Below are 26347 nucleotides of genomic sequence, written 5' to 3' on the forward strand. Positions count from 1 at the left end.
GTCATTGGCGATATAATATTCTCTTACCTCCATTTTAACCATTAAAATTTGATATAATATTCTCTTACCTCCATCATCATCATTATTATTATTATTATTATTATTATTATTATTATTATTATTGATAAATAAATCATAAATATCCTATATAAGAAAAACGACATACATAAACGTAAAATATAACCATCAAACTTAACAAACAACTATATCATTTAAATTATGTAAGTTTTAAGGTTCAATTTCAAATTCTTTAAACAAAAACACCCTATATAAAAAATTTGAAAGACTATTGACACTACCATTGTGTATAAGAGATTATTTATAATTAAAACTATAGTAACATAGTATAGGCTACAACTAAAATTATCACTTGTAATAGGTATAGTTTGTCATCATCTTTAAAATGGTCCATCTAATAAAAAATAAATATTTAGAATATAAAAAAAAAATCAACCAAAATAATAAATCAAACAACAACACAAAGAAGTGAATGTATTTACTAAATCATTATACATAGCAAAGTTATTATACAATAAGACAAAGGCATGTGACATATAAATAAATTGTGTTTTAGCTTGCCAAAATAATAAATCAAACAACAACAATATCTAATGACATGTCAAAGTCATTATACATAGCTTGCAAAATACTAAATCACAAAAAACAATATCTAATGAATCATTATATATGGCAAAGTCATTATGCATGTGACATAGAAACAAATGGTGCTTGAACTTATATAGTTATATATGGGTTAAATTATCTTGCTGTTATTTTAATGATGCTGGTGCATATAGCTAAGGGTCAGCCCGAATTGACAGCTCTACTTATATATGGGTTAAATTATCTTACTGTTTTTTAATGATGCTGGTGCATATAGCTAAACTTAGAAGGCATGACACAAATTGATAACATGAATCTGACAAACCAAAATAATGGTATCATTTCAATGCCACCAAAAAGAGATGTTCCAAACGGAGGCTAGATAAGAAGTGAATCCTGATTCATAAAAGTACCATGTCATGAACCACATCCAACACACCAGTAATGGGCTATCAATGCAACCATAATTAGCAAGCCCATCAATAGCAAGTTGCTTATGATTAAAAATGCCAACATTATGTCTTTACTGTCCCATAACACTTGTTAGGATATAAAAAAAAATCCCTCATTTTATTTATCAGATCAAAGAAAATATGGTTTTTTCAACAAATTTCAAACTATCTAAAACAAAAAGGTTATTTCTACCAACGCACCATCAATTAAACAATGAATCACAGAGACCATTATCAATCATACCTAACATTACTTTTACTTGTTGATTTAAACTAATTATATATATATATTAAAAAAATTTTTAAATATGATCTATGTGTCAAAATAATTATCTTTTTTTTACAAATTAGCGACAAGCACCTCTTTCAAACCAATGCCATGCATTCAATTAGAAAGAAAGAAATAAATAAATCCAAAATTCAGTAAAAATTGAACACAACAATGGCAAAAGTTGAAAAATGTCATCATCTCTGCTCTGGTGAGCACAACAAGAGGGTGAAAAAGAAAAGACGCCGATGAAGCATTGGATGTCAGAGGTCGATGAAGCACAAGAATAAAGATTTGAGATTTAAAAAGTAAAAAAAGGAGAAGGGGTGAAAAGTGATGACGAGGATGCAGTCACCCTCGAAGAAAGCCTCATGTGAAGAAGGCTCAAATCAAGTCAAGCCTCATATGAAAAAGCCTCAAATCTAGTCAAATTCAGCATTTGAAATTACGTCCAATTTAAGCTTAATTCCAAATTCGCCCACACAGTGAAAGAAGGGAAATTTGAAATCTAGTTAATTTTTTAAATCAATCAAACCAAATCAAACCAAATAAGTTACTAGAGGAACTTTGTAGATGGTTATATATCTCTATATATATTTATTATTATTTTTTTTAAAATTGTGAACCAAGTGCCAGTCGATAAGAATTCGTTTGTTTATGTTTTTATTTATTTAATTAATTTAAATATATGTATATATATATATTATATAAAATGATACTAATTACGTCTGGTTGTTGGAATAATAAAAAAAATAATAATAATAATAATAATAATAATAATATCACGTGCATAGATAGGCTCGAACGTCCATAACCGCAAGCAGCCAACCAGCATGTACTCGGGAAGGAGCGTTTTCCCGCGAAACATTGTGATGTGATATGGAAAAACACCGAAACGACAACACGACCAAACAAAGATAAAAACTACTCCTCAAAAGCCGAGTTCCATCTTTAATCTCCGTGCCACACCATAAACCCCCTGAACTTCCTAATCATCTTCTCCCAAGTTTTACCACTGATCAAAATGGTGAAACAACAGCAGAAGAACCGGGCTGATGTGCATGTTAGAAAGCCTCACTTTTTCAAAGTCCTTCTTGGAGACTTTTCTCAGCGTCTGGCAAGTTGTTCTTTCCTTTTTGTTTCTTGAATGAATGAATGAATCTCTTTAACCTCTTTAACCTTTTACTTTACTCTGAAGAATCTGTTGAAGTAGACTGTTTTGAGTGGTGTTGATGTTCCACATTTACTCCAAAAAGGAAAAGGAGAAAAAATGATTGACTTTGCTTTGTTTTGATTGTAGAAAATCCCAGTGAGGTTTATGAAGCATATATCAATGAAGTCATTAGAAAAAGTAGTTCTTAGAGGTCCCAGTGGAAGCCGTTGGCCGGTTAAATTAAGCAGAACAGTTAAGGGGACATTCCTGTGTGATGGGTGGATGAACTTTGTGAAGACTCATGCTTTAAGAGAGTATGAGTTCTTGGTATTTCGGTACAATGGCCGTGCTTTGTTTGATGTTCTGGTTTTTGATATAACTGCATGTGAAAGAGAGGATTTGTTTAATATAAGACGAAGGAAACGGTTGAGGAAACACAAATTAGAAGTTCTCTCATTGCCTCAACCTGAAGTAATAAAAACTGAGCTGAAAGAGACTCAAATTCAAGATGTTGTTTATCCTGTCACTATGCTCAAAGATGCTTGTCCTGATTCCGTTCAAGGTTGATACCATAATTTTTTCTTGCTTTTTTTTTTTTTAAAAAAAATGCTCTTTTTCTTGATTATGTGATTGTTTTCTAATTTAGATTGGATTAGAACTAGTGTTTTGCATACTGAAATTACGGCTTACACATATCAGGGGAATCTCTAGTAAATTCTGAAACTGATAAGCATGTTGAAATCAAAGTTGAAGTTACAGAGATCCCGATTGTAGCTGCTTCGCCGAAAAAATGCCTTAAAACACAAGGATACTTGTCAAGAAGAAGACCTGTGTCTGAAGAAGAAAGATCGAAAGCATGGGAGGCAGCTAATTCTTTTACGTCGAATTTTCCTTACACGGTTGTATGTCTGTCAGCTCTTCATGTTTACAAGGCATCACCTACTGTGGTGAGTGGCATGTTTGATTGTCATTGGTTGAATTGATATTCGACATAATGTTAACAGAAACTTCAATTCTAACTGAACAGACACTACCGACTCCCTTTTCACGGGAGCATCTTCCTCGAAGAAGAACAAATTTGGTCTTCAGAGATCCAAATGGACAGGCTTGGGTAATCATGTTCATTCCAGGACTGAGAAACTGGCTCTCTGGTGGGTGGCCAGCGTTTGCTCGTGGCAATAATCTCGAGGAGGGAGATATCTGCGTGTTTGAGCTCGTAGGACCTATTGAATTCCATGTGCATATCTTCAGGGTGGTTGATGAAACCGTACCGATGATCAAGCTATCTAGTATCTAAGCTATATATCTAATGTGTAAATCTACTTCTATCAGCCATATATCTATGACTCGCTAGGTTGCTATGGTGTTTCTTCTTTGTTTATTATCGCACTTGTTATATAATGAGCTCTTGAAATTCTTTGTTTCTGTTGAAAAATTTGATACAGCTTGAGTGCATGTTTTTGTTTGTTTGGATACACATGCCTTTGCTGATCACCTCATGGCAAGTGCATTCGGAGGATGGACCAGCGAATATTAGCGTGGCGCATGTTTGATATTTCTGTAGTCAATTGGAGGAACAATTGGGACCTTGGCCGAATTTGTTGTCACTCCTAGAAGGATTGATTCAATGACTCTGATTCAAATCCAATCTCTTTGTCATGGTAACAACAATTTGAGAATATCGCCTTTTTTCATCTTTTGTTTCCTCCATGTTTAGACATTCTTGTTTATCCATCGTCAGTTTCCTCCATGTTTACACATTCTTGTTTATCGGTTCCAGGTTGGGATTCTCTCTCTTTCTCTCTCTCTTATCAGATAAGGACAATGAAGGTGAGCAGGAATCAAAATGAGCATTAGATGTATTTTATAGCTTTTTTCACCCCTTTTTTTAGCAAAAGGATGCACCCCAATAGCAAGAATCCCAATCATCAGATATAGTTACTGGGAATCCTCGAATAAAGTAAGTGTTTCTAATGTGTAATTTCATTATTTTCTCTCTAATTATTTGAAAAATGTTTTTCCAGAGACCTGAAGAAAGAATGACAAAAAGCTGGTTGTTTTTATTGTTAGGGATATGCCACCATCTCCTCCTTTCATATTTTGTATTCTGATTCTCTCTTTTTCTGATGATTCACTTGGTATTTATTCGTTGCTTGTAATTGGTCGAAGAGAACTTGTGCAATTGAGATTGGGCCAGCAGCTGCCCCACTTGGCCTTGTGAGTGAGGAACATTGAGCTGATGCATTTGAGATCTGTTGGCAGTTTTTATTACTGCAAAGATATTATTTCTGCCATTCTTGTTCAAGTGAAACGTGCTAATTGAACGAACTATTGAATGTCATGTTCTAATGACTAATTTTGAATAGAATAATTGGATAATCATTTAATCATACAATGAATTAAGGTGCAGTAACCTTCTTGTCTCTAACTTTCAAAGCTCTTTCGGATTCACTGTGTCAGTGGAGGGATAATACCATGGAAGGTCAGTGTGTGTATATACAATCATTTTAATGCCGTGTGCTCATTGAACTCTATATGCCTTTCATGTCACTGTGGTATCTCTCCAAGGTCTGATAACACTTACTTGTATTTGACATCAGTTTTATTTATTTATTTATTTATTTATTTATTTATTTATTTATTGTGTGTTTTGTGTGAGCTAGTTAGCTTTTAGGTGATGTAACAAATGAACTAAAATTCTTTTGATATGTTTCGCCACTCGAGAACATTGAGAATCTGGACAGCATGGTGGTCGCCACCGCATATTGTATAGATATCCACAAATTGTTTTCAGAGTATCTTGCTATCTTATTTGATATTTTATTTTTGTTTTTTGGCACATGTATGCATGAGACATTTTTCTAACACTTGCTTGCAGTAAGCCTCGCCCTTCTGCTGCTATATATAGGACCTTAGTATGGAGCTTGCATTATCATTCCCTGTTCTTCAGTTTAAACTACTCAGTATCTCAGAGAAGGTATGGAACGATCGAGTTTGCAAAACCAGGCTGCCGCCATGAAGAAGAGCTTCTTTGATCAGGTTGGTTTTCATGGTTGAGGATAAATATATATCTTATGGCTTCATTGAGTTACTGTACCTTAGAGAATTATGGTAAATTTTCAGGGTTACTTAGATGAACAATTTTATCAGCTAGAAGAGCTACAAGATGATGCTAGCCCGAATTTTGTGGAAGAAGTTGTTGCCTTGTTCTTACGAGATTCTTCTCGATTGATCGGCATCATAGATCAAGCTATGTGAGTTATTTTCTATATAGTAGCACAATACTAGCGGGCGTGTTCCTTCTCTTGAGCTTAATAATCAAATGAACATAAAAAATTATTCGGTGCAGGGATAAGCACCCCCAAGATTACCTCAAACTGGAGACTTACATGCACCAACTTAAGGGCAGTAGCTCCAGGTAGGAATCTTATCAATACTGTTGTAACAACAAAACAGAGTATGAGAATCTGTAATGTCACAGTGCGATGATTTAACCGTTCAACTTTAAATTCTGTCATGCCACAATGTGATGCTTTAACCATTCAACTTGCGTAAACTTGTTGTCGAAATGATGAATTTATTGATTTGGAGGTTTTGGTGCAGCATTGGTGCACTGAAGGTGAAAAACGAGTGCACGCATTTCAGAGAATACTGTGCAGAAGATAATCTGGAAGGGTAAGCAATCAAAATTTTTCTAACTTAGAGAAGTCATCGACAATTTGGTAATGCTTGAACCAGACATATAAAGATAAATTAAATCATTTCTAACAATTTTCTTCGCATTCACTTGTATGCAGATGTCTGAGATCATTCCAAAAGCTGAAGAGAGAGCATGCTATTCTTAAGCAGAAACTAGAAGCTTACTTTCAGGTCCATTTCTGGTACCTTGTATTTCAATCTTGGAAAATCTCATTGATTCGTTTAATTTTTGTTTCTCAGTTATTAAAACAAATGGGCTCGGCTGGAAAAGCAACTCGGTCGGGTAAGTAATCGAGCGATTAGGGACCTTATTGCAGAAAGAAGACCTGCAGTCCTTGATCTTGGATGTTCATCCATATGGAACCTACCTATGCAACTCACTGTTTGCTTCTATAAAGCTCTTTATCATTGTCAACTATAGTTACTGTTAACTATTGTACAGCGGAACAATAGTATTCGATGTTTCCTAAGATGGGACTGCTTAATATGTAAAGGTTCCCTGTCGACATAGTTATCCTTCACATCGACAAAGCTGATGTTTGTAACAAGTCTTTGGACTCAACCTTGAACTTTTCAGTTATTCCTAGTAATGAAAATTTGGAGCCTTTATGCTATATTTCCTACACTTTCTTTATTTTACTTTCTTACTTTTATCTAAGTTCCATGTAACACATGGAATCTTTAATCAGTTTTGTTAGATTTTATATTTTTGGTACTAGTGGGCTCATAAAGGGCTCTATATCGGTTTAGGGGTCTTACACCAAAAAGTCTTAAGACTTAGTGGCTTAACCCCTATACTTATGTATCCAAATGTCCAAAAAGTCTTAAGACTTAGTGGCTTAACCCCTATACTTATGTATCCAAATGTCATAACTCAACAACATTGTACTTGTTTTATTCCTTGAGTTAAATTTGAGGTATTTGAAGTCACTAATGTTACAGCTTTGTCACATTACCTCCTGAAACTATAACAAAGCCAACGCCATCATACATGTATATTTATACATAAATATATGTATGTATGTATCACCTTAGGAGATCATTTGGAGCATCATAAGTGATGAGAGCAATAGAGGAAGATGATGGTGATAAGAAGACGCTGGAGAGCAAAGTGATAGATGTGTGAAAACTGGGCTCCAGCGAGCGGCAGGAGTGCATACAGAGGAACTTCAAGGTTGTGGAGGAGGACAATGACCACTTCCTTATGAAACTAAGTGAGAGGTTTTAAAGGTGCCACCCTGAATTTTTGTTGTCCATTTGTTTCCCATTTATATTATCTTCTCGAAATATTGATTTATATGTTCATCAACTTTAATGGTCGATTTATTTGAGCATGTTCTTTGTGAAACTTGATCTACCTCAAGAAGTTTATCTGCATACTCATAATGCTTGTTGTTCAATTGGTTTATGTTGTCTTGATGTGATTGATTATAATTTACTCATTTCTACTATAAGATAAGTTTATATATAGATATACAGATATCATCTTGATGCCGATGTTGAATGACTCTATTGTACAATATCATAAAGATACAAACACAATGGACAAACAATATACAATTCAAAATTCTATTTTGTTCAAATGTTAACAAAATTGAAATTTTACAGAGTTTACAAAGTCTTCAAAGATGGCCACTCTCACCATTCTCAAGGATGTCTCTGGGATCATAAAACCTTCAAGGTAAGCACATCATCCTCTACATTAATCAAAAGTAACCTTGTTGGTCATTTTAATCTTTTAAGTTGAAAAATGTACTGACTTTTTGAACATGATATATATATATATATACCATAACACTTGGCAAACTAATTGTGACATACCACTAATTATCTTATCATCAGTTTAAAATTTAATATGAACAATTCATTGTTTTCTATCGGCCTTTCTTTTTCCTTTATGGCATTATATCAATCACAATGCCATTATTCTTAAACTCTGTCCCATCAAAATAATGAAACAAAATAAACTATAAACTCTAATTGGTCATACATTAATCACCTAAACAGAGTTTGACCATAGCATAATCTTTTTTGTTCTTTTGAATTTCAGAATTGCACTTTTGTTAGACCCTCCATGAAAATAAAAATGCATGCATGGAATTCTGTGATGAATTTTTCGGGGGAGATGATAGTTGGACCATCAAAGATACTGTTTATGGATGAGATATCAACTGGATTGGATAGCTCCACCACCTTCCAGATTGTGAAAACACTTCAACAGATTGCTCATTTCACTGGATCCACCATCCATCTCAAGATCTTTGTGCTCTTTGATGATATCATTCTCCTCTCTGAAGGGCAGATTGTTTATCAAGGTCCAAGAGAAAGAGTGCTAGACTTCTTTCATAGCTGTGGATTCCACTGCACAGAGAGAATAGGTATTGGTGATTTGTTGCAAGAGGTTTGACTTTTTAACTGTTTGACTTTTTGAGAATTTTGACTCTAGACATTATTGACTTTTTGATGTGTTGTGTTTGAACTTTGGGAAGGTTTTATCATGGAAGGATCAAGAACAGTGTTGGGCAGACATGGACAAGCCATACAACTACATCTCAGTCTCTGAGTTTGCTGAGAAGTTTAAGAGATTTGAAGTTGGTATTCATCTGGAGAACCAGCTCCCAGTTCCATTTGACAGGAAAACAAGTCACAAAGCAGCCATTGTTTTCACAGACACCACCGTTCCTTTGTCTGAGCTTCTGAGAACTTCTTTTGCCAAGGAATGGCTTCTTTAGAAGAGGAACTCTGCAGTTCGCACCTTCCAAACAGTTCAGGTGTTCATGCATTTCTACTAATTTGTATTTCCAAACTTTTCTTTTTGTTATTTTGTTCATTGTTTGTGATTCTGTTGTTCTTGTTTCAGGAATATTACTGTAGTGGCAGTGATAGTGTCAACAGTGTATCTAAGAACAGAGATGCAAACCGGTGGTGAAGCTGATGGTGAGGTTAACACTGGGGCTCTATCTTTAGCTTGATCTTCAACTTCTTCAATGGTTTCGCAGAGCTAGCTTTCACTACCATAAGGCTCCTAGTGCTTCACAAGCACATGGACCTCCGCTTCTATCCTTCATGGGATTTCACCTTCTCAAACTTCCTCTTGAGAAGTCCCATTTCTCTTATGGAGTCTGTTGTTTGGGTTGGTGTCACTTACCATATCATTGGCTTCTCTGGAGAAGCAAGCAGGTTTCTCCATTTATTATTCTTTTTTATTTTCTTTTAATTACTGCATCAATTAATGATTCTATGAATCTAAGAAGAGAGATTCTTTGGTTTATCCGACGGATTTTTCAAGCAGATGTTCCTCATCTTTTTGATCCAGCAAACTGCTGCTGGGTTGTTCAGGCTCATTGGTGGACTTTGCAGATTGATGGTAATCTCTAACAGTGTAGGAAGTCTTCTTCTCCTCTTCATGTTCGCTATTGGAGGTTTCACTCTACCAAGTGGTTCTTAGCTTCTTCCAAATTTCAGTCCATGCTTCAATGAATCCCAAGTTTCAGTTATATGATTTCCATCTCTTCTCCAACAGATGAAATTAGAAAATGGTGTATCTGGGGCTATTGGTGTTCACCTATCTCATATGCATGCAATGCTCTAGCAGTTAATGAGATGCTGTCTCGCAGGTGTATGAACACCATTGTAAGCAATGCCCTCATCCCTTTCATCCTTTTCTATGTTTGTCAGATTCAGTCCTTTTTGTCTTGATTTTGCAATGGCAGGCACCAGATGGTATGAGGTTGGGAGGGGCAGTACTTGAAAACTTTGGTATCTTCACAAGCCAAAGTTTTTACTGGGTTGGAGCTTTTGCATTATAGGATTTGTTATCGTCTTCAATGTTATGTTCACACTTTTGCTTGCGTTCTTAGAATTTTAGTATACAAAGTCATGTTCTAGATATCAGAGTGAATTTGTTCATGTTCATCTTCTTTAGTTTTTTGGTGTAATGCTAGCTCTGTGAAAACCACAAGCTGTTGTTAGTGATACCACAACAAAGGAAATAGAAACCCAGACAGTAAAAAGAAAGAAAACTTCATGGCTAAAAACTGTAGCATCAAGCAAAGCTTATTTGCTCAAGTCTTTCTCAATGTCATTTGGGAAGGATGGCAAAGCTATAAGTGAGCCATTGGCAATCAAAACATTTTATTTTAATTTCCAATCTAACATGACAATTCTCTTTTGCAGAAGAGATGGTGGTGGAAGGATGGAGTAATCAAATAGTCCCTACCGAAACAATTGGTAGTGTTGTTTCAAAGAGAGGAGTGGTTCTTCCATTTAAACCCGCTAACCATTTCATTTGATGAAATAAATTACTATGTTGACATGCCGGCAGTAGGCAATTATCTTAATAATGTTTTCCGAATCACTTGAATTTTCAAGTGCTGCGACTGATTGGATTTGTGAACTAAGCAAAGCAGCTCCAGGCACAAGTGATCTCTCCTTCACAACTCAGTACTGCCAAAGTTTTCTTGCCCAGTTTAAATCATGCCTTTGGAAGCAATGGCTGACATATTGGAGGAGTCCTGATTACAATCTTGTGTCACTTCTCTCATTTTTGGATCCATCCTCTGGAGAATTGGATGCAAGAGGTACACACACACATGCATGCATGGTATTAATGAGTTCTGAAGCAGTATGTGATGGCAGGGATACCTCATCAGCTCTTACAATAGTAATTGGAGCCATGTCAATGGCTGAAGCAATTGTAGGCTACATAAACTGTTCAACTGCAATACTAATTGTATCAATCCAACGGACGGTGTTCTACCCAGAGAGAGCTGCTGGGATGTACTCTGCTTTGCCGTATGCCATTGCACAGGTACAAAAATCTAGCCCGTTATTCAGTATTTCTGTTTCAAGTAACAAAAAAACACTACTGATATGCAGGTGGTTGTAGAGATTACTAATGCACTGATTCAGGCCTTCTACTACTCTCTTCTAATCTACTCTATGATGCATTCCAATGGACAGCAGCAAAAGGTTTATTGGTTCATAATCTCATTTTTCGCCTTATTGTACTACACTTTCTATAGAATAATGATTGTATACATCACTCCCAATCATCAAGCAGCTGCAATCCTTTATTCTGTAAATGATGTTTCTCATGTTTATATTTATACAAATCATACATACAAGAGCAGGATCTTGGCTGATCGTTTAGTTTGTTGTCTGTGGCATAATATTTATCAGAAATATATATATTGTTGATTTAGATTTGAATTATTTATCCAAACCATGTCTACATTGGATGAGCATGGATGGAGTTGATCCCAGACATTAAACTGAGTCAAGACTAATTAAAATGACTAAGATTGAATACAATGGTTTTTTTATGGTTTAATTGATATATAGGTCCATGTAATTGTGTACTTTCTGTCTTTTTAGTCTTGCTAATATTTTTAGGTACAATTAAGTTCTTATATTTAGTCGAATCAGGTCATTTTAGTTTGCTGTGTATATGGACAAGTGTAAATTGCAAGGACTTAATTGTACTTAAAATATTGTTGTGGACTAAAACGACCTAATTCAACTAAATATGATGATTTAATTGTACCTAAAAATATTAGTAGGACTGAAAGGATAGAAAGTACACGATTATAGGGACTTGTACAACAATTAAATTTTTTTTTATCCAATGGTTTGCTTCTACATAAGACTGTCAAATAGTTTAACTTATTTAACAATAGTATAAGAAACATAAGCCACGTTGAATGGGAGATTGGCACATTGTTGAATCTGCCAGCAAGATAATTTAAAAGAAATGGTGAATAAATAAATCAACCACAATGCAGACATAGAAATACAGCAAAAGAAACTTTAACTAGTCATTCTTTTATGTCAATCTCCAAATAATTAGTTTAACAACAACCCAAAAATAAAAACACCAAGGCATGCAACATAGACTGCAGAGTTTGGAGATGCTTCTTGTCCTTAATTGAAAACCAATCTGCATGTATACATCAAAATAATACAATCAGAAAAACATTCAAATGAAAGAAACCAAAGATTAAGTAATGAGTTTTGGATGCTTTAATGGCCACAATACTGAGCTTTAATTCCCTTGTTTTTAGAAGTTTGGTATTGCTTGAGATTGCCGGCTTGGTTTCTAGCTGTGAAGGTGACTGAAAACCATTTAACTTGTCCGAGAGAAGAACTAGACGAAGAATAGAACAAGTCAAGGGTTTCTATCATTGAATGGTAATTTGCACATAATTACGTTGATGACCTTATTACTACACACACAACATATATATTTAACTTAGTCAAAGGTTTATAGTCGAGCGACATTAATCTCTCTGCATAAGGTGTTGGTGTGGAAATTTAAAAGCCCCAAATTTAAATCACATTGGCTATAGTGGTGGTAATTGATCATGGTTGAGGATGCAAGTCCGTAGTTTGAACCCTCGTTGGATGAGGGCCACACGTGTTGGACAATCAAACTTCTAGCCAATGTGCATACCCCTGTTTTACATGCCCTTGTTGCATTTGTACCAATATTATTATTAATAAAAGTAAATAAACTATATTCATTAAGAAAAAGAGAAATAAGAGTAAAAGAATAAAGAGGACAAATAAAACGAGAAAAAAAATAACAGATCTACTAGAAGCGAGACTCTAACACTAACACCACAACAGAAAATTTTATATTAATTTATAAAATATCAACATTGTCAATGATAATTTTAAAAGTAATTTTTTTTAAAAAAACATTAACAGCTTTATTCTCAATAAATTCAATAATTTATCTATTTTTATACAACATAAATTAATTGAAAAACATTATACCATTAGTGAGGGGTAGGGAGAGCCGCCAAGGTTACTTTAACCACCTGACATTCTCTGGTTTGCTATTACCTATTGATATCTATGATATTGAGAAGCTTGCCATGCAAAATGCAGCATAGAAATATATATATATATATATATATATATATATATTATTTAATAAAAAAATATCCTTGTAAATATATAATAAGCATAAATCATAAACGTAGCTGAAGCTGGAAACAAAGAAGAGAAGAAGAAGAAGAAGAAGCATGGAGAGTTGGTGGGACTATAGAAGAAGCCCAGGCCAAGTCTACACAAACGAAAGCTATGGTTGGAGCGTCAACACTGCTCCCTGGAACGGTGTGCCGCCGGCGACACCCTACAGCCTCGGAGGCATAGCTTCGGCGATGTCAGGCCGGGAAACACCAAGGTCAGGTTGGGCCACACCTCGCATCAACATGAGTCCGTGGACCAGCAGGGACGACGCGGTCTTCAGCCGTGCTTCCACGCCGGCGAGGTCAACGGCGAAGAGCCCTTGGGCGCAAAGTCCTTACATCAATGAGGATGAGGAGGAGCTGAGATGGGCGGCGCTGGAGAGGCTCCCATTGTATGCGCAGATGAGGACGGCGATTCTCCGGGAGGTGGTTGAGGGGAGGACGGCAGGAAGAGGTTTGACCACCGGCAGGTGGATGTGATGCGGCTTGAGCTTTCTGAGCGGCAAGAGTTCATAGAAAGGCTAATTAGGGTTGCAGAAGAGGACAATGAGAGATTTCTCAAGAATGTCCGAGCTCGCTATGACAAGTGATTCAATGTTCTTTTTTTTTTTTTGTTGGTTAATTTCTGAATTTCATCTTCTATTTGTTTGATTGAATTTATTCAAAAAGAAAAAAATTGGATTTTTTTTGCAGGGTGGGAATTGAATTGCCCACAGTGGAGGTGAGATTTGAGCATGTGAGAGTTGAGGCTAAGTGCTACATGGGGAAGAGAGCAATGCCCACTCTGCTGAACAAAGTCAGAGATGTTGCAGAGACCTTGGTTGGCCTCATTGGTGTAAAACCCACAGAGATGACCAATCTCACCATCCTCAATGATGTTTCAGGCATCATCAAGCCTTCCAGGTGTGTATGTGCATGTTTGTATATACAGAGATTGAATCAATTGATAGAATGATTGACTAATGTTTTGTACATTTGTTTACAGGATGACACTGTTGTTAGGTCCTCCATCATCTGGGAAGACTACCCTCTTGAAAGCTCTAGCCAGCAAGCTGGAATCAAGCTTGAAGGTAGCTAGCCTTGTGGATAATGGATGTATACATGGAATGGAGTCTGTTTTATTTGTGTGTTTGCGTGCAGATGAGTGGAGATGTAACCTACAATGGGTACACGTTTGGATGAATTTGTGCCTCAGAAAGACAGCAGCATATATCAGTCAGAATGATCTTCATATGGGAGAGATGACAGTCAAGGAGACGCTTAATTTCTCTGCAAGGTGTCAAGGAGTTGGGAACAGATATGGTACTCTAATTTGTCTTGTTTGATAGGTTTTCATGCAAAGTTGTTAGATGGAGATCAAGTGAAGCTCTTGTTGTGCAGAGCTGCTGTGGGAAGCTGGCCAGGAGGGAGAGGGAGACAGGGGTTTATCCAGATCCAGAGATAGATTTCTTCATGAAGGTTTTCTATCTTTTATATAATCACTAGACTAGCAATATATATGTTCAATTTCACATTAATTCAATGGTTTCCTGAATTGTCAATCTCTCTCAGGCTACTGCAGTGGAAGGTGGCAATAGCAGCCTTCAGACTGACTACACTCTGCGTGTATATATACATTTATATTTTATATATACGAGTGCATCTTTGTTGTTCGATTCTTTGTTGATTTAATGAATGATGATTTGGTGTTGCAGATCCTGGGACTGGATATATGTGCTGACACCATTGTAGGCAATGAGATGCTAAGAGGAATATCAGGGGGACAGAAGAAAAGAGTCACTACTGGTTGATCTCATGTTCTAATTAAGCAAAGGTTTAGTTTTATGTAGTTTTGTAGCTTCTAATTAGAACTTTGCATTGGTGCAGGTGAGATGATCGTTGGACCAACCAAAACACTCTTCATGGATGAGATATCTACTGGCCTGGATAGCTCTACCACCTTTCAGATAGTGAAGTGTCTTCAACAGATTGTTCATCAGGGCGAGGCCACCATACTGATGTCCCTCCTCCAGCCTGCTCCTGAAACTTATGAGCTTTTTGATGACATCATGCTCATTGCTGAAGGGAAGATAGTCTATCAGGGGTCTCGAGAGTTTGTTCTTGATTTCTTTGAGGGCTGTGGGTTCCATTGTCCAGAGAGAAAGGGGGTTGCTGACTTCTTGCAAGAAGTAATTCTATTTCTATAATTAGGTTGATCCAGGGAGTAGTTAGTAATTTTGAATACTGAATGTTTGTCGTTCTTGGGATATAGGTTACTTCTTGGAAGGATCAGGAACAATACTGGGCAGACAGAATGACACCTTACCGATATATATCAGTGTCTGAATTTGCTGAGCACTTCAAGAGATTTCATGTTGGTAGAAAGCTAGAACATGAGCTCTCTGCTCCATTTGATAACCACAAAGGACACACCTCTGCTCTGGTCTTCTCCAAGTACTCTGTTTCATTCAAAGAACTACTCAATGCCTCATTTTTCAAGGAGTGGATTCTGTTCAAGAGGAACTCCATTGTTTACATTTTCAAAACTGTTCAGGTAGATATGCACTGATTTTTTTTCCTTTACTAGTCACATCCATTACAATAACTTTGAGTGCTTATCTGTTGAAGATTGTCATTGTGGCGACGGTCGCCTCAACTATGTTCTTAAGGACCAGGCTTCACTCTGATACTGAAGCAGATGGTGCTCTCTACGTCGGTGCCCTTAGTTTTGGATTGGTTGTCAACATGTTCAATGGTTTTACAGAGCTAGCTCTTGTCATTGCAAAGCTTCCAGTGTTTTACAAGCATAGGGACCTATACTTCTATCCACCCTGGCTCTTTGTCCTTCCAAATGTCCTCATTGGGATCCCTCCTTCCATAATTGAAACCATTGTGTGGGTTTGTATCACTTATTTCACAATTGGCTTTGCACCAGAAGCAAACAGGTAACTGGAAGAAACATTTGATTTGATTCGGACTTAGAACTTAATTTACAAATTACAATGATTCAATCCATGCAGGTTTTTCAAGCAGACTCTGCTAACCTTCTTGATCCAGCAAACTGCATCTTCACTCTTTCGGTTTCTTGCTGGAGTTTGCAGGTCTACAGTTATCTCCACAACTTGGGGTTCTCTCGTATGTGCGGTCATGTTTGTTCTTGGAGGCTTCATACTGCCGAGAGGTTCCATCCTTCTTCTATGCTAACTCTTCTTCAATTTAACGGTCAATTCAAATATTATTTCAATTCTTTCCTTTATTGAACAGAGATAATCCCGAAGGTCTGGTACTGGGGCTATTGGGTTTCACCTCTCACATATGCATATAATGCTCTGGTAGTAAATGAGATGTTTGGCTCCAGGTGGATGAACAAATTTGTAAGTTTTTATCTCTGAACTCAGAGAAAGTTTAATGCAGTAAATGTCAGAAAATGAGAATATCCAACTGCAGGCCCCTGATGGCAGAAGGTTAGGCTTGGCAGTGCTTGAAAACTTCAACATCTTCCCAGATGAGAACTGGTATTGGATTGGTGTGGGAGCACTTCTAGGATTCATAGTCCTCTTCAACACTCTGTTCGCAATCTCGCTTGTATATCTGAACCGTAAGTAATTCAGTATTGTTTTGATCTTAACATTTGCGCATGGTGTTAATTTTTTAAGGTTTGATGATAGCTTTGGGAAAACCACAAGCTGTTAAACCCGAAGAAGTGCCCGCGGAGATTAAGGTCAATCAAGTTAGAAAGACTGAATTTCCTAGGATGATTAAGAGAATTTCATCGACTAAAGATATTTCAGCACAATCATTATCCTCAGTGGATGGAAAGAATACATGTAATGCAGCATACTCAAAACTCATTAAAGCATTATGTTATCAAGTTCAAGCAAGTTTGCAGAATTCTAATACTTTGGTGATGTGGTTACTTCAGTAGAGTCATTGATCCTTTCCTCCGCAAATGCTTCACCAAATGTAATCAATCAGCAAATGCCCATTCATGCAACTAGAGATTTTAGCTCCAAAGAGAGGCATGGTTCTTCCATTCAAACCTCTTAACATGTCTTTCAGTGACGTGAATTACTCTGTGGACATGCCTGCTGTGAGCTACTTCACTAAATTTGATTTGCAGAAATACATAGTCTGGCAAATCAGATCCATCAAGGATTTTGGTTTTGCAGGAAATGAAAGCACAAGGCGTTAGCGAAGAAAGGCTTCAACTGCTTAGAGGGGTGACTGGAGCTTTTCAGCCTGGCATTCTTACAGCTCTTATGGGAGTGAGTGGTGCTGGAAAGACAACTCTAATGGATGTCTTGGCAGGCAGAAAAACAGGTGGTTACATTGAAGGGGAAATCAGAATTTCTGGCTACATCAAGAACCAAGAAACTTTTGCAAGAATTTCCGGGTACTGTGAACAGAATGACATTCACTCCCCTCAGCTTACAGTTAAGGAGTCATTAACATATTCAGCATTCCTCCGTCTTCCACCGGAAGTCAGTGATGTGGAAAAGATAGTGAGTAAATTTTGATAAAGAATGAATGAGTTGTTTTCATTTGGATTGAGCTGAAACCTTTTTGTCTGCAGAGATTTGTAGATGAAGTTATGGAACTGGTAGAGCTTGATAGCCTCAGAGATGCCATAGTGGGACTTCCTGCAATAACAGGGCTATCAACTGAACAAAGGAAAAGGTTGACGATAGCTGTTGAGCTGGTTGCAAACCCTTCAATCATATTCATGGATGAACCTACCTCAGGTCTTGATGCAAGAGCAGCTGCAATTGTCATGAGAACCGTCAGGAATACCGTCGACACTGGTAGGACTGTTGTTTGCACAATTCATCAACCTAGTATTGATCTATTTGAAGCCTTCGATGAGGTGAGAGATAGCCAATAACATTTTCTTATATTCAAATTCATGCTTTTAATTAAAAACTAATGGTTTTTTTTACCCTGGATGTTTTCTACTCTAGCTGCTACTAATGAAGAGAGGGGGGCAAGCAATATATTCCGGGCCACTGGGTGTAAACTCATGCAAAATAATCAAATACTTTGAGGTATGTTGTGTTAGCATTTGCTTCATTTGTTGGTATAAAAATGGATCCAAGTATCATTCTGATATGATTTGGGACTTCCACTGAAAGGCAATTCCTGGGGTTCCAAAATTCAAAGACAAACAGAACCCTGCAACATGGATGCTGGAAGCAAGCTCTACTACCATTGAAGCAAAATTAGGAATAGACTTTGCGGATCATTACATCTCATCAAATTTATTCAAGTAACTCCCAATTCTTAACTTGAGAAATGCTTACAAGAATGATTACCTTTCTACTACTCATAGATGAACTAAAATTTTATCTGCAGACAAAACAAGGCACTTGTAAGAGACCTAAGCAAACCAACTTTTGATTCAATAGACCTCTACTTCCCCACAAAGTATGCTCAGCCGACATATGGGCAGTTTAAGTTGTGCCTTTGGAAGCATTGGTGGACATATTGGAGGAGCCCTGACTACAACTATGAAAGACTTTTCTTCACTTTTGTCACTGCTCTTCTCCTCGGAGCTATCTTTTGGCAACTAGCCCACAAGAAGTATGTCTACTTGTTATATCTATCCTACAATAGTCTCCTTAAACATGTCAAACTAGAGCATTTCTTTAAATTAACGGTGGTGTAGGGAATCTTCCAACAACATTATGCTTATCACCGGAGCCATGTATTGCTCGGTCCTGTTTATCGGTGTCAACAACTGGTCGACTGTGCTACCAGTTGTTGCAGTAGAGAGGACGGTATACTACCGAGAGAGAGCAGCGGGAATGTACTCTTCTCTATCATATGCTATTGCCCAGGTACCTACATGTGATATATATTAGATAAAAAATCTCAGTAAGGGATTATATTACCAATAACAAGTGATGTTTGCTGCAATGCAGGTTATCGTAGAAATACCGTATGTCTTTCATCCAGTCTCTAGTTTATGTTCTCATAGTGTACTTCATGATGGGTTTTGAACGAACTCTGGTGAAGTTCTTCTGGTTCTTCTTTGTTAGCTTTGTCTCCAACCTTTACTTCACTTACTATGGAATGATGGCTCTAGCCATCTCTCCAAATCATCAAATTGCTTCAGTCTTTTCAGGAAGCTTTCTCTCTCTGTTCAACCTCTTTTCAGGATTCTTCATACCCAAAGCAGTGAGTGTTAACCCTCTTCGTCTAATAGTGTTTCAAAGTGCACAGTGGCTAGTTATGTGAAGGTTTTCTTTTTATTGTTTTCTGTTGTTGCAGAGTATACCCAAGTGGTGGATCTGGTACTACTGGATTTGCCCAGTTTCATGGACAAACTATGGCTTAATAGTGTCACAGTATGGAGATGTTATGGATAAAATCAAGGTGCCCGGGCAACCTGATCAACTGATAAAAGAATTTGTGAAGGATCACTTTGGTTATAGTCTCGATATGATGGGTGTTGTTGCAGCAATGCTGACAGGTTTTGCCATTTTCTTTGCCTTCACTTTTGCTTATTGCATCAAGAAGTTCAATTTTCAGTTAAGATAAGAAACTTCAGCATTTTCAATGTCCTAAGATATTGTATACTCGCCATTATATATCAGAGATGTATGTAGAATTTGGTGTAAATATTAACAATATAGTACTCATTTGCTTGCATTTTGTTGGCCTACATTTCTAATTCACTCTGTTTATAGAATCATACATTTGAACAATGTCATGCTGTCATAGAAATGATCAACTAGTATCGATAAACAGGCACTTGAATTATAGCACTTGAATTATATTAATAGATCAACTACTACATTGTCACAAAGCCATTCAGAAAAACATGGCGTTGAAACAATTACAAAAGAATAGATAGATAAGTACTACAAAAAGTACCATAATTACAGTCCTCGCCTTGGTGCCTTGCGCGGCGATTCAGTGGCTGTGCTGGTAGTGGTTTTCCTCAAACTTGAAACTGAAGAATTCACAAGAGAAAGAATGTAATCAAACAACACGGTTAAACAGTTAATACAAATTAAACACATTATCCAGGATCAATTCAACCTAAATTTATATATTTCACTGATGTGAGAGTATGAGTTACTCTAATAGCAGTTGGCATGGCAAGAAAGAGTACTTTTCTTAAGGTAAATCAATTGATACACACCCGGAGATTTCAATGGTTCTTTCAATCTTTGCCTGCTTGGTGTCAGTGGCCTGGTCTTCGGCACAAGTGGTCTAGGAATTCGTAATGGAACTCTCCTGCTGCATTGCAGAAGTGAAAACATTTTGATTCAAAATTCACCTTTGAGGTACTCATACGTAAATATAAATCGAGACACTCACATCTTGTCGGTTGCAGTATCTATTTTTTCATCTGATTCTGCTTCACCGTTACCTGAAAAGTCAGTGTCAAATTGCTGGTTGAGTTCATCCAGGGAATTTATGAGAACTGGACTCTGAAAGCCCCTCGCCACATTCTGAGTAACTGTCGGTATCTAAACTAACTCTGCTAGCTCTTTTCACCATGCCACCTAATGATTTCTGGCTACCACTTGATGATAATTTTCCGGGAAATGATGAGGAATGCTGCAAAGCAATGCCGCCGAGTTTTCTTCCATTGCTTATTCCCGGAGACTGATTTCCGGTATCTTTTGGCCTGCTGCAACTGTTCAATTTCTTCATCTTTTCTTGCAATGGTGTCTTTAAGAGAAGCCACCTGCATGATCAAATGATCATCTTCAACATATAACATATAGTTCCTACATTACTATGTTTATTGTCATGGATTTTATTGTAGAATGAAAAAGGCAATCCAACCTGTTCCATTAAATCTGAAACATCTTTTCCTTCTTTGCTGCTTTTAGCAGCACCTAATTCTACACCAGAGACCCTTTCAGCAAACTTCAATGTACTTAAAGACTCCGAGAACGATAACACATCCGGGTTTACTTGCACAAACATTAGTGTTTTCGCCTGGCCACCTGAGTAATAAATAAAGCAAAATCGACATACCATGGAGATTTCATATTTGAGCATAGGATCAAAATTAATATATGTGCATATATATAGAGATATATATATATATACCTAAGGAACTTTGAAGGAGCTGTGTAAGTTTGCTGTTTCGGTATGGTACATGAGCACTCTTCTGTGACAAAGCAAATATGACATCTCCAAGAGCTGACAAAGATTTGTTGATGTGTTGTGCTTCCTTAAGCCGGTCCCCGGTTGCTTCAGACCGATCTGCTCTCTCACTTCCGGCAAGATCAATCAAATGCAGTAAACCTTGAGATGTAGACCCTGTTTTTAAATCCTCACTCCTGAACATGAACTGTCACCACACTGCAACACTTGAGTTTTAGTAGGAACAGCTTGAAATGCCGAACAAATAATCTCCGAAACACGACATATTAAAATCAAAAGGATTACCTGTGGGATCTACTACTTTTGCTATTGAGAGCAGTTGCACCAACAGCTCTGTTTGCAAATCCAATCTGCATCAGTTCTAGAACATCTGATGTTGATTTAACAGGTAGCATATTGGCATCAGGAACAGCAAGTCCATTGGAAAGAGAAGCACTCCGGATCCCAAGTGTGGGCAAGTTAAGAATTTAACCAAAATTCTCAGTCTATTAAGTTCTCAAATAAAATAATGATGCTCATACAAAAGGAAAAAGTGCATAAAAGGATATCTCTTTTGTGAGGCTTCATTTGACAGTAGATCGCGCACTTGTTCGTTATATATTTCGACCATTTGGACTCCAACTTCATATAAATTAACACCTCTCCTACTCTGACTGATATTGAAGAGGTCATTCAGAGCTCTGTAGTTCACACCCCACTCCTCTTCTGATGGTGGATTAGGACCACTCTTTTGAAACAAGAAAGAAAACAAAAAGTTATCAGAAAAAAAAGAACATAATAATCAATCTTCCAATGAGAAATAAAAAGATTACCATAGTGTATGTCTTTCCTGATCCAGTTTGACCATATGCAAATATGCAAACATTAAAACCATCAAGAACCGAACGTATAAAAGGTTGAATATCCAAGTAGACTTGTGCTGCAAAACAATTAATAAACTTTTAATATATGTAGATATTATCGAAGACAAGGAGCTAGATTAAAAAAGACCTTGTGATGCAGCTGGACCGAAGACCTTGTTGAATTTGAACGAACGAGGCTTGTCCTTCACTTGCTTGGAAGGATTTGCAACAAGAAGTTCGCCATTATCACCGATGTAATCGACAATTGTAGCCTTCAGATTTTCCCCGGGAAGGAAAGGCCTTATACGACAATACACTCTAATGTTTCCTAATCAAGACATCGATGAAAAATCAAAAGATGGTGTCGATATTTAAAATGATTATTCATGATAAGCTAACCTTTTAATTCCTGAACCTCATTGAAGAGCTTCTTATTTTCTGCAAGAACTGCATGATAGTTTTCAGCAGCATTTACCAATACCTTGAGCTGTTTCCCTGTGGAAAAACAACAGTCTTGAGAGTCAAAGAAATTGCCAAGAAGAAAATTTATATTTTTTGATAAACATGATTGCTCACCAATGCCAGTCACTTCATCTGACCATTTCATTTGTGTATTTATGATACTCTGTTTGATGGATTTAGATGCTACTCTCAAATCCTGAAAATCTTCAGATTATAAGTTTAAGCAGCAACAGTGGAAGAAACACTGAAAACATAAATCATTCAATCCAAACCTGAACTATTTGTTGCTGAAAGCTGATAGAATTCAAAAAGGTGTATTCCTTTTTGTTCCAAGTTTGGGATTTGGATTTAGAATATAACTCAAGTTCTTCGATCTTCCTTTTCGAATTGGTAAGAAGGATCTCTAATTCCTTTATCCTGTTCTCCAACTGCAATTTTGTTTCCTTCGCATCACTTTCCGATTCCTGATATTGTTTCATGCATGAGTTCTTCGTTGATTCAAATTCCTGTTTCAGTTTTAATATCAAATGCTCTTTCTCTTCTTTTTCCTTTGCTGCTACTGATATCATATGATCTTTATCTTCTTTTTCCTTCTTCAATACTGATATAATATGATCTTGAAGTTCTTTTTCCTTATTCAGTAATGATATAATATGATCTTTATCTTCTTTTTCCTTAGTCAGTACTGATATAGTATGATCTTTAGCTTCGATTTCGCTTGTCAATTTAACTACATCTTGCTCTTCAGCTTTCTTCTTCTCTACCATTTTGATGTTTTGAATCTGTGTAATGGCAATAAAATGCCTTAGTTTTTCATGTCAAAAAGAGACAAAGTGAGTTCTTAGATTCGCTTCGAACCTGTATTGGCTGCACCTGGCTAACAATAATCTAGCACATAAAACAAAAGACGATATATATATATATATATAACACATTCGATAAACAATCCTTGAAGATCATAAGATAAATTCTGGCTCATAAGTGACCTGATTTTCCTCCTTGGTGCTATGTGCTAGTGTTTCAAGAACTCTGATTCTAGATTGATACTTCTCCTCTCGTGTTCGAAAAATGTTATTTTGCTGAAAGTTAAGCAATGAAATAACATTAAACATAATGAACTTCAATGATAACAAGTATCCTATGTGTCTTACATTTCTTATATGGTCTGCTTGAGTTAAAATACGTCTTTCGACCTCTTGCACAACATTCCTCAACAACAGTGCTACACGCTAGTAACGAAACAATCATCAATTCATCATCATAAACACTACATTTCTCCAACAACAAAGTTTGAATCAAGAAGAGAAAATTTTATTAAATTTTCAGCAAAAACCATACTTGAGGTATTTCCCCATTCTTTCTCTCTATACTTTCATTAAGAACACTGTTTGCAACATTCAACAATGTCTGTGTAGGAGAACTCTGCAAGAAAACAAAGCCATGATTCCAAGAAGCAAACTGCAGTATAAACTAAACTCTTACAGAAAAACAGAATCACTCTTACATCTAAATTGTTGGATTTCATTAAATCAGAAGCTTTGGCAGCATAAAGATGGGAACGATAACCCGACTTGTGACCAAATGGAGATGATGGCTCTACAATTGCCAAAAGAAAACAATCCAATGACTCAATCCAAATTGAAAAACAGAGAAATGCCATAGTACCTGGCATGACAGGACTTCCAAGCTCATGCTGAGAGCTTGATTCAGAGGAGCTTTGAGCAAGACCTTTCGGAGAATCCATAGCTTTTGTAACACCTTCCTCTTCCTCTCCCTTTGCTTCTCTTTTCATGGCTTCATTTCTCCTTGCTTTTGGTTCACAACAACTGATGTTTCACATAAAACAAATCATTCAAACATTAAAACAAACTTAAAAATTCAAGCAAAACAAAAACAAAAGACAGCAAAAAACCAACCAAATGGATACATTTTTGCAGCAATCTAGCATTCCTACTCATGTCATTTAGTCATTCCAATCAAACACTAAATGGTATGAGAAGTTGAAGAAGAAGAAGAAGAAGAAGAAGAAGAAGAAGAAGAAGAAGAGAAGAAGAATGACAAGGATGTACCTTGATTAGGATTGTGATTTGTGAGCTCAATGTGGCTGGTTTTCCGGTTTCTCTCTGGTTCTCTCTTGTTGATGTTTGCTTGAAAATACTAATTATAGTGTGGATTTTGGATGGAGAGGAGAAGCAGGGGAGATGGAAGCAGAGCCATCTCTCTTTTTATTTATTTATTTATATTTTTAAATTTAAATTTTTTATTTTTTATTTTTGGGTTTCTATGATAACATGGTTTTTTTTTTTTTACTATAACGGAGTTGGATTTGTAAAGGATATTAAGTCTTGTTTGAGAATGAATTTACGAAAATGGCATTATTATGTAGTTGTTGTGGCATGTTGTTTTGGACCTTTTAGTATTATAGTGGCATTTTTGTGAATTGAGATTGACAAAGGGGTAAAGTGGTAAGTTTGACTGATTTTGGTGTCTAAGTCTGTCAACGTCTTCCGGGCTTTCAGGATTAGCTGTTGAGAGCAGATAACTGCCAGCGAGACGGTTCAGGTCTTTTTGTGTTGTATTCACGTTCGTTTAGATTATGTTTTATCTATTTAATTTATTAAATGAAAACTTTTATTTTATTTTATCTCTTGGGTTTTTATCTTTATAATTTTGAAAATTTTCCATCCAACAAAATGAAAGCATATTTTTGAAATTTTAATTTATTTGCGGCGTACCAATCTTCGATGCTGGGATATGATCACCAAGAAACCAGAAGATTGGTAAATTTTCATTTATTTGTATATATATCCATCCATCTTCTTCTGTTTTTTTTTATAAAAATAAAATAAAACTATACCATTAAAATATATTATAAATTATATAAATATTTATTTTTTTATAATATATTTAGGATTTAATTTAAAATTTTTAACTATTCTGATAATATAAATTTTTTTAAAAGTGATATATATATATATTATTTAATCGAATTTTTAATGTTTCACTTTTCTATTTCCATCAGAACACCAATTAAGAATTAACAAAATAATATTTTTTTAATGTAAGAAAATAGAAAATATGAATTCAATGTTCGTTTGATATGCAAGATTTAAAGAGATGGTACATGACAACTTTTATTGTTATGTGTTTCATTTTCAAATGAAGTGGAAATACAACACAAATCATCAAATAAGTACATCACAACTTCCTAATTTATTTTTATCACCTAAATCACGGTACAAAAAATCTAAGAAAGTACAGACAATTTAAAAATAAAATTGCCCCTATTTAAAATTAAAAACCATATTATTATATCACAAATGAGATTAGTGTGTTGTGATAGCATGATTTAGTTTTTTATCTATTTATTTCTTTTATCGTTCTATCTGTTGTGTTTGGATTCAAATCTACTAATTGATAATTTAACTTGTTGCTATGGTTGTTGGCTATAATTTTCTTGTGGAATTTGATTAGATTTTCATAAAATATTATTGTAATTTTTTTTATTACAAACAAATATAAAATAGGTAAAAGGTGTATTCATAATTGTACTATTTTTTTTCGTTATTGTGCAAATTGAACACTATACAATACAAAAAAAAATTTGTATTGTCTAATAAATGTCAAACATAGAACGACGCAAGCACTTGTATTTACTTCAACCGTTTATACTGTATTGCTTGTGTTGTTCTCATATACAAATCAAGTAGACCTTTTAGTTAATGTTATAATAAGACAAGACTATTGTGTAGAGGTTACATAAGAGTCATTATACTAATCAAATGTACAGG

The 26347-nt window shown here is 36.0% G+C and overlaps 5 protein-coding genes across 5 annotated transcripts; 4 read left to right on the forward strand and 1 right to left on the reverse strand.

Annotated features, from left to right (window-relative positions):
• The first annotated feature begins 2297 nt into the window (after nt 1-2297).
• On the forward strand, nt 2298-3949 carry LOC120251264 (B3 domain-containing protein Os01g0723500-like). The gene is made up of 4 exons (XM_039259821.1): nt 2298-2440; nt 2624-3038; nt 3176-3423; nt 3504-3949. The coding sequence occupies exons 1-4, from the start codon at nt 2348-2350 to the stop codon at nt 3771-3773; spliced, it is 1026 nt and encodes a 341-aa protein (XP_039115755.1). The 5' UTR covers nt 2298-2347; the 3' UTR covers nt 3774-3949.
• Nucleotides 3950-4013: 64 nt separating this feature from the next.
• On the forward strand, nt 4014-8946 carry LOC120251265 (pseudo histidine-containing phosphotransfer protein 5-like). Its single transcript, XM_039259822.1, has 11 exons — nt 4014-4137; nt 4257-5515; nt 5600-5730; nt 5826-5894; nt 6080-6151; nt 6274-6346; nt 6416-6458; nt 7211-7405; nt 7784-7856; nt 8226-8553; nt 8665-8946. Exons 2-8 carry the CDS (start codon nt 5456-5458, stop codon nt 7234-7236), a joined length of 474 nt encoding a protein of 157 aa, XP_039115756.1. The 5' UTR covers nt 4014-4137; nt 4257-5455; the 3' UTR covers nt 7237-7405; nt 7784-7856; nt 8226-8553; nt 8665-8946.
• A 90-nt stretch (nt 8947-9036) lies between these two features.
• LOC120251428 (ABC transporter G family member 42-like) lies at nt 9037-13071 on the forward strand. The gene is made up of 4 exons (XM_039259949.1): nt 9037-9808; nt 9889-10985; nt 11054-11326; nt 13048-13071. Exons 2-4 carry the CDS (start codon nt 10518-10520, stop codon nt 13069-13071), a joined length of 765 nt encoding a protein of 254 aa, XP_039115883.1. The 5' UTR covers nt 9037-9808; nt 9889-10517.
• Nucleotides 13072-13186: 115 nt separating this feature from the next.
• Nucleotides 13187-19767, forward strand: LOC120251266 (ABC transporter G family member 42-like). Its single transcript, XM_039259823.1, is given in 27 exon segments — nt 13187-13606; nt 13609-13735; nt 13843-14052; nt 14135-14219; nt 14290-14319; nt 14321-14341; nt 14343-14451; nt 14516-14607; nt 14701-14754; nt 14844-14934; nt 15016-15317; nt 15401-15682; nt 15757-16073; nt 16149-16309; nt 16393-16502; nt 16576-16726; nt 16797-16871; nt 17121-17218; nt 17298-17630; nt 17702-17992; nt 18087-18170; nt 18258-18391; nt 18478-18705; nt 18791-18962; nt 19047-19070; nt 19072-19302; nt 19396-19767. Coding segments are annotated over 27 exon segments (4485 nt in total). The 5' UTR covers nt 13187-13203; the 3' UTR covers nt 19666-19767.
• Nucleotides 19768-20006: 239 nt separating this feature from the next.
• On the reverse strand, nt 20007-24672 carry LOC120251429 (kinesin-like protein KIN-14P). Its single transcript, XM_039259950.1, is given in 21 exon segments — nt 20007-20080; nt 20273-20370; nt 20452-20552; nt 20554-20748; nt 20750-20824; nt 20926-21089; nt 21196-21427; nt 21429-21450; nt 21538-21702; nt 21801-21979; nt 22065-22171; nt 22243-22422; nt 22494-22589; nt 22671-22752; nt 22829-23338; nt 23543-23635; nt 23708-23785; nt 23895-23978; nt 24061-24152; nt 24222-24382; nt 24626-24672. Coding segments are annotated over 20 exon segments (2754 nt in total). The 5' UTR covers nt 24349-24382; nt 24626-24672.
• Nucleotides 24673-26347: the final 1675 nt, after the last annotated feature.

Source organism: Dioscorea cayenensis, chromosome 20 (assembly GCF_009730915.1).
Source record: "Dioscorea cayenensis subsp. rotundata cultivar TDr96_F1 chromosome 20, TDr96_F1_v2_PseudoChromosome.rev07_lg8_w22 25.fasta, whole genome shotgun sequence".
In the NCBI taxonomy this organism is placed as follows: Eukaryota; Viridiplantae; Streptophyta; class Magnoliopsida; order Dioscoreales; family Dioscoreaceae; genus Dioscorea; species Dioscorea cayenensis.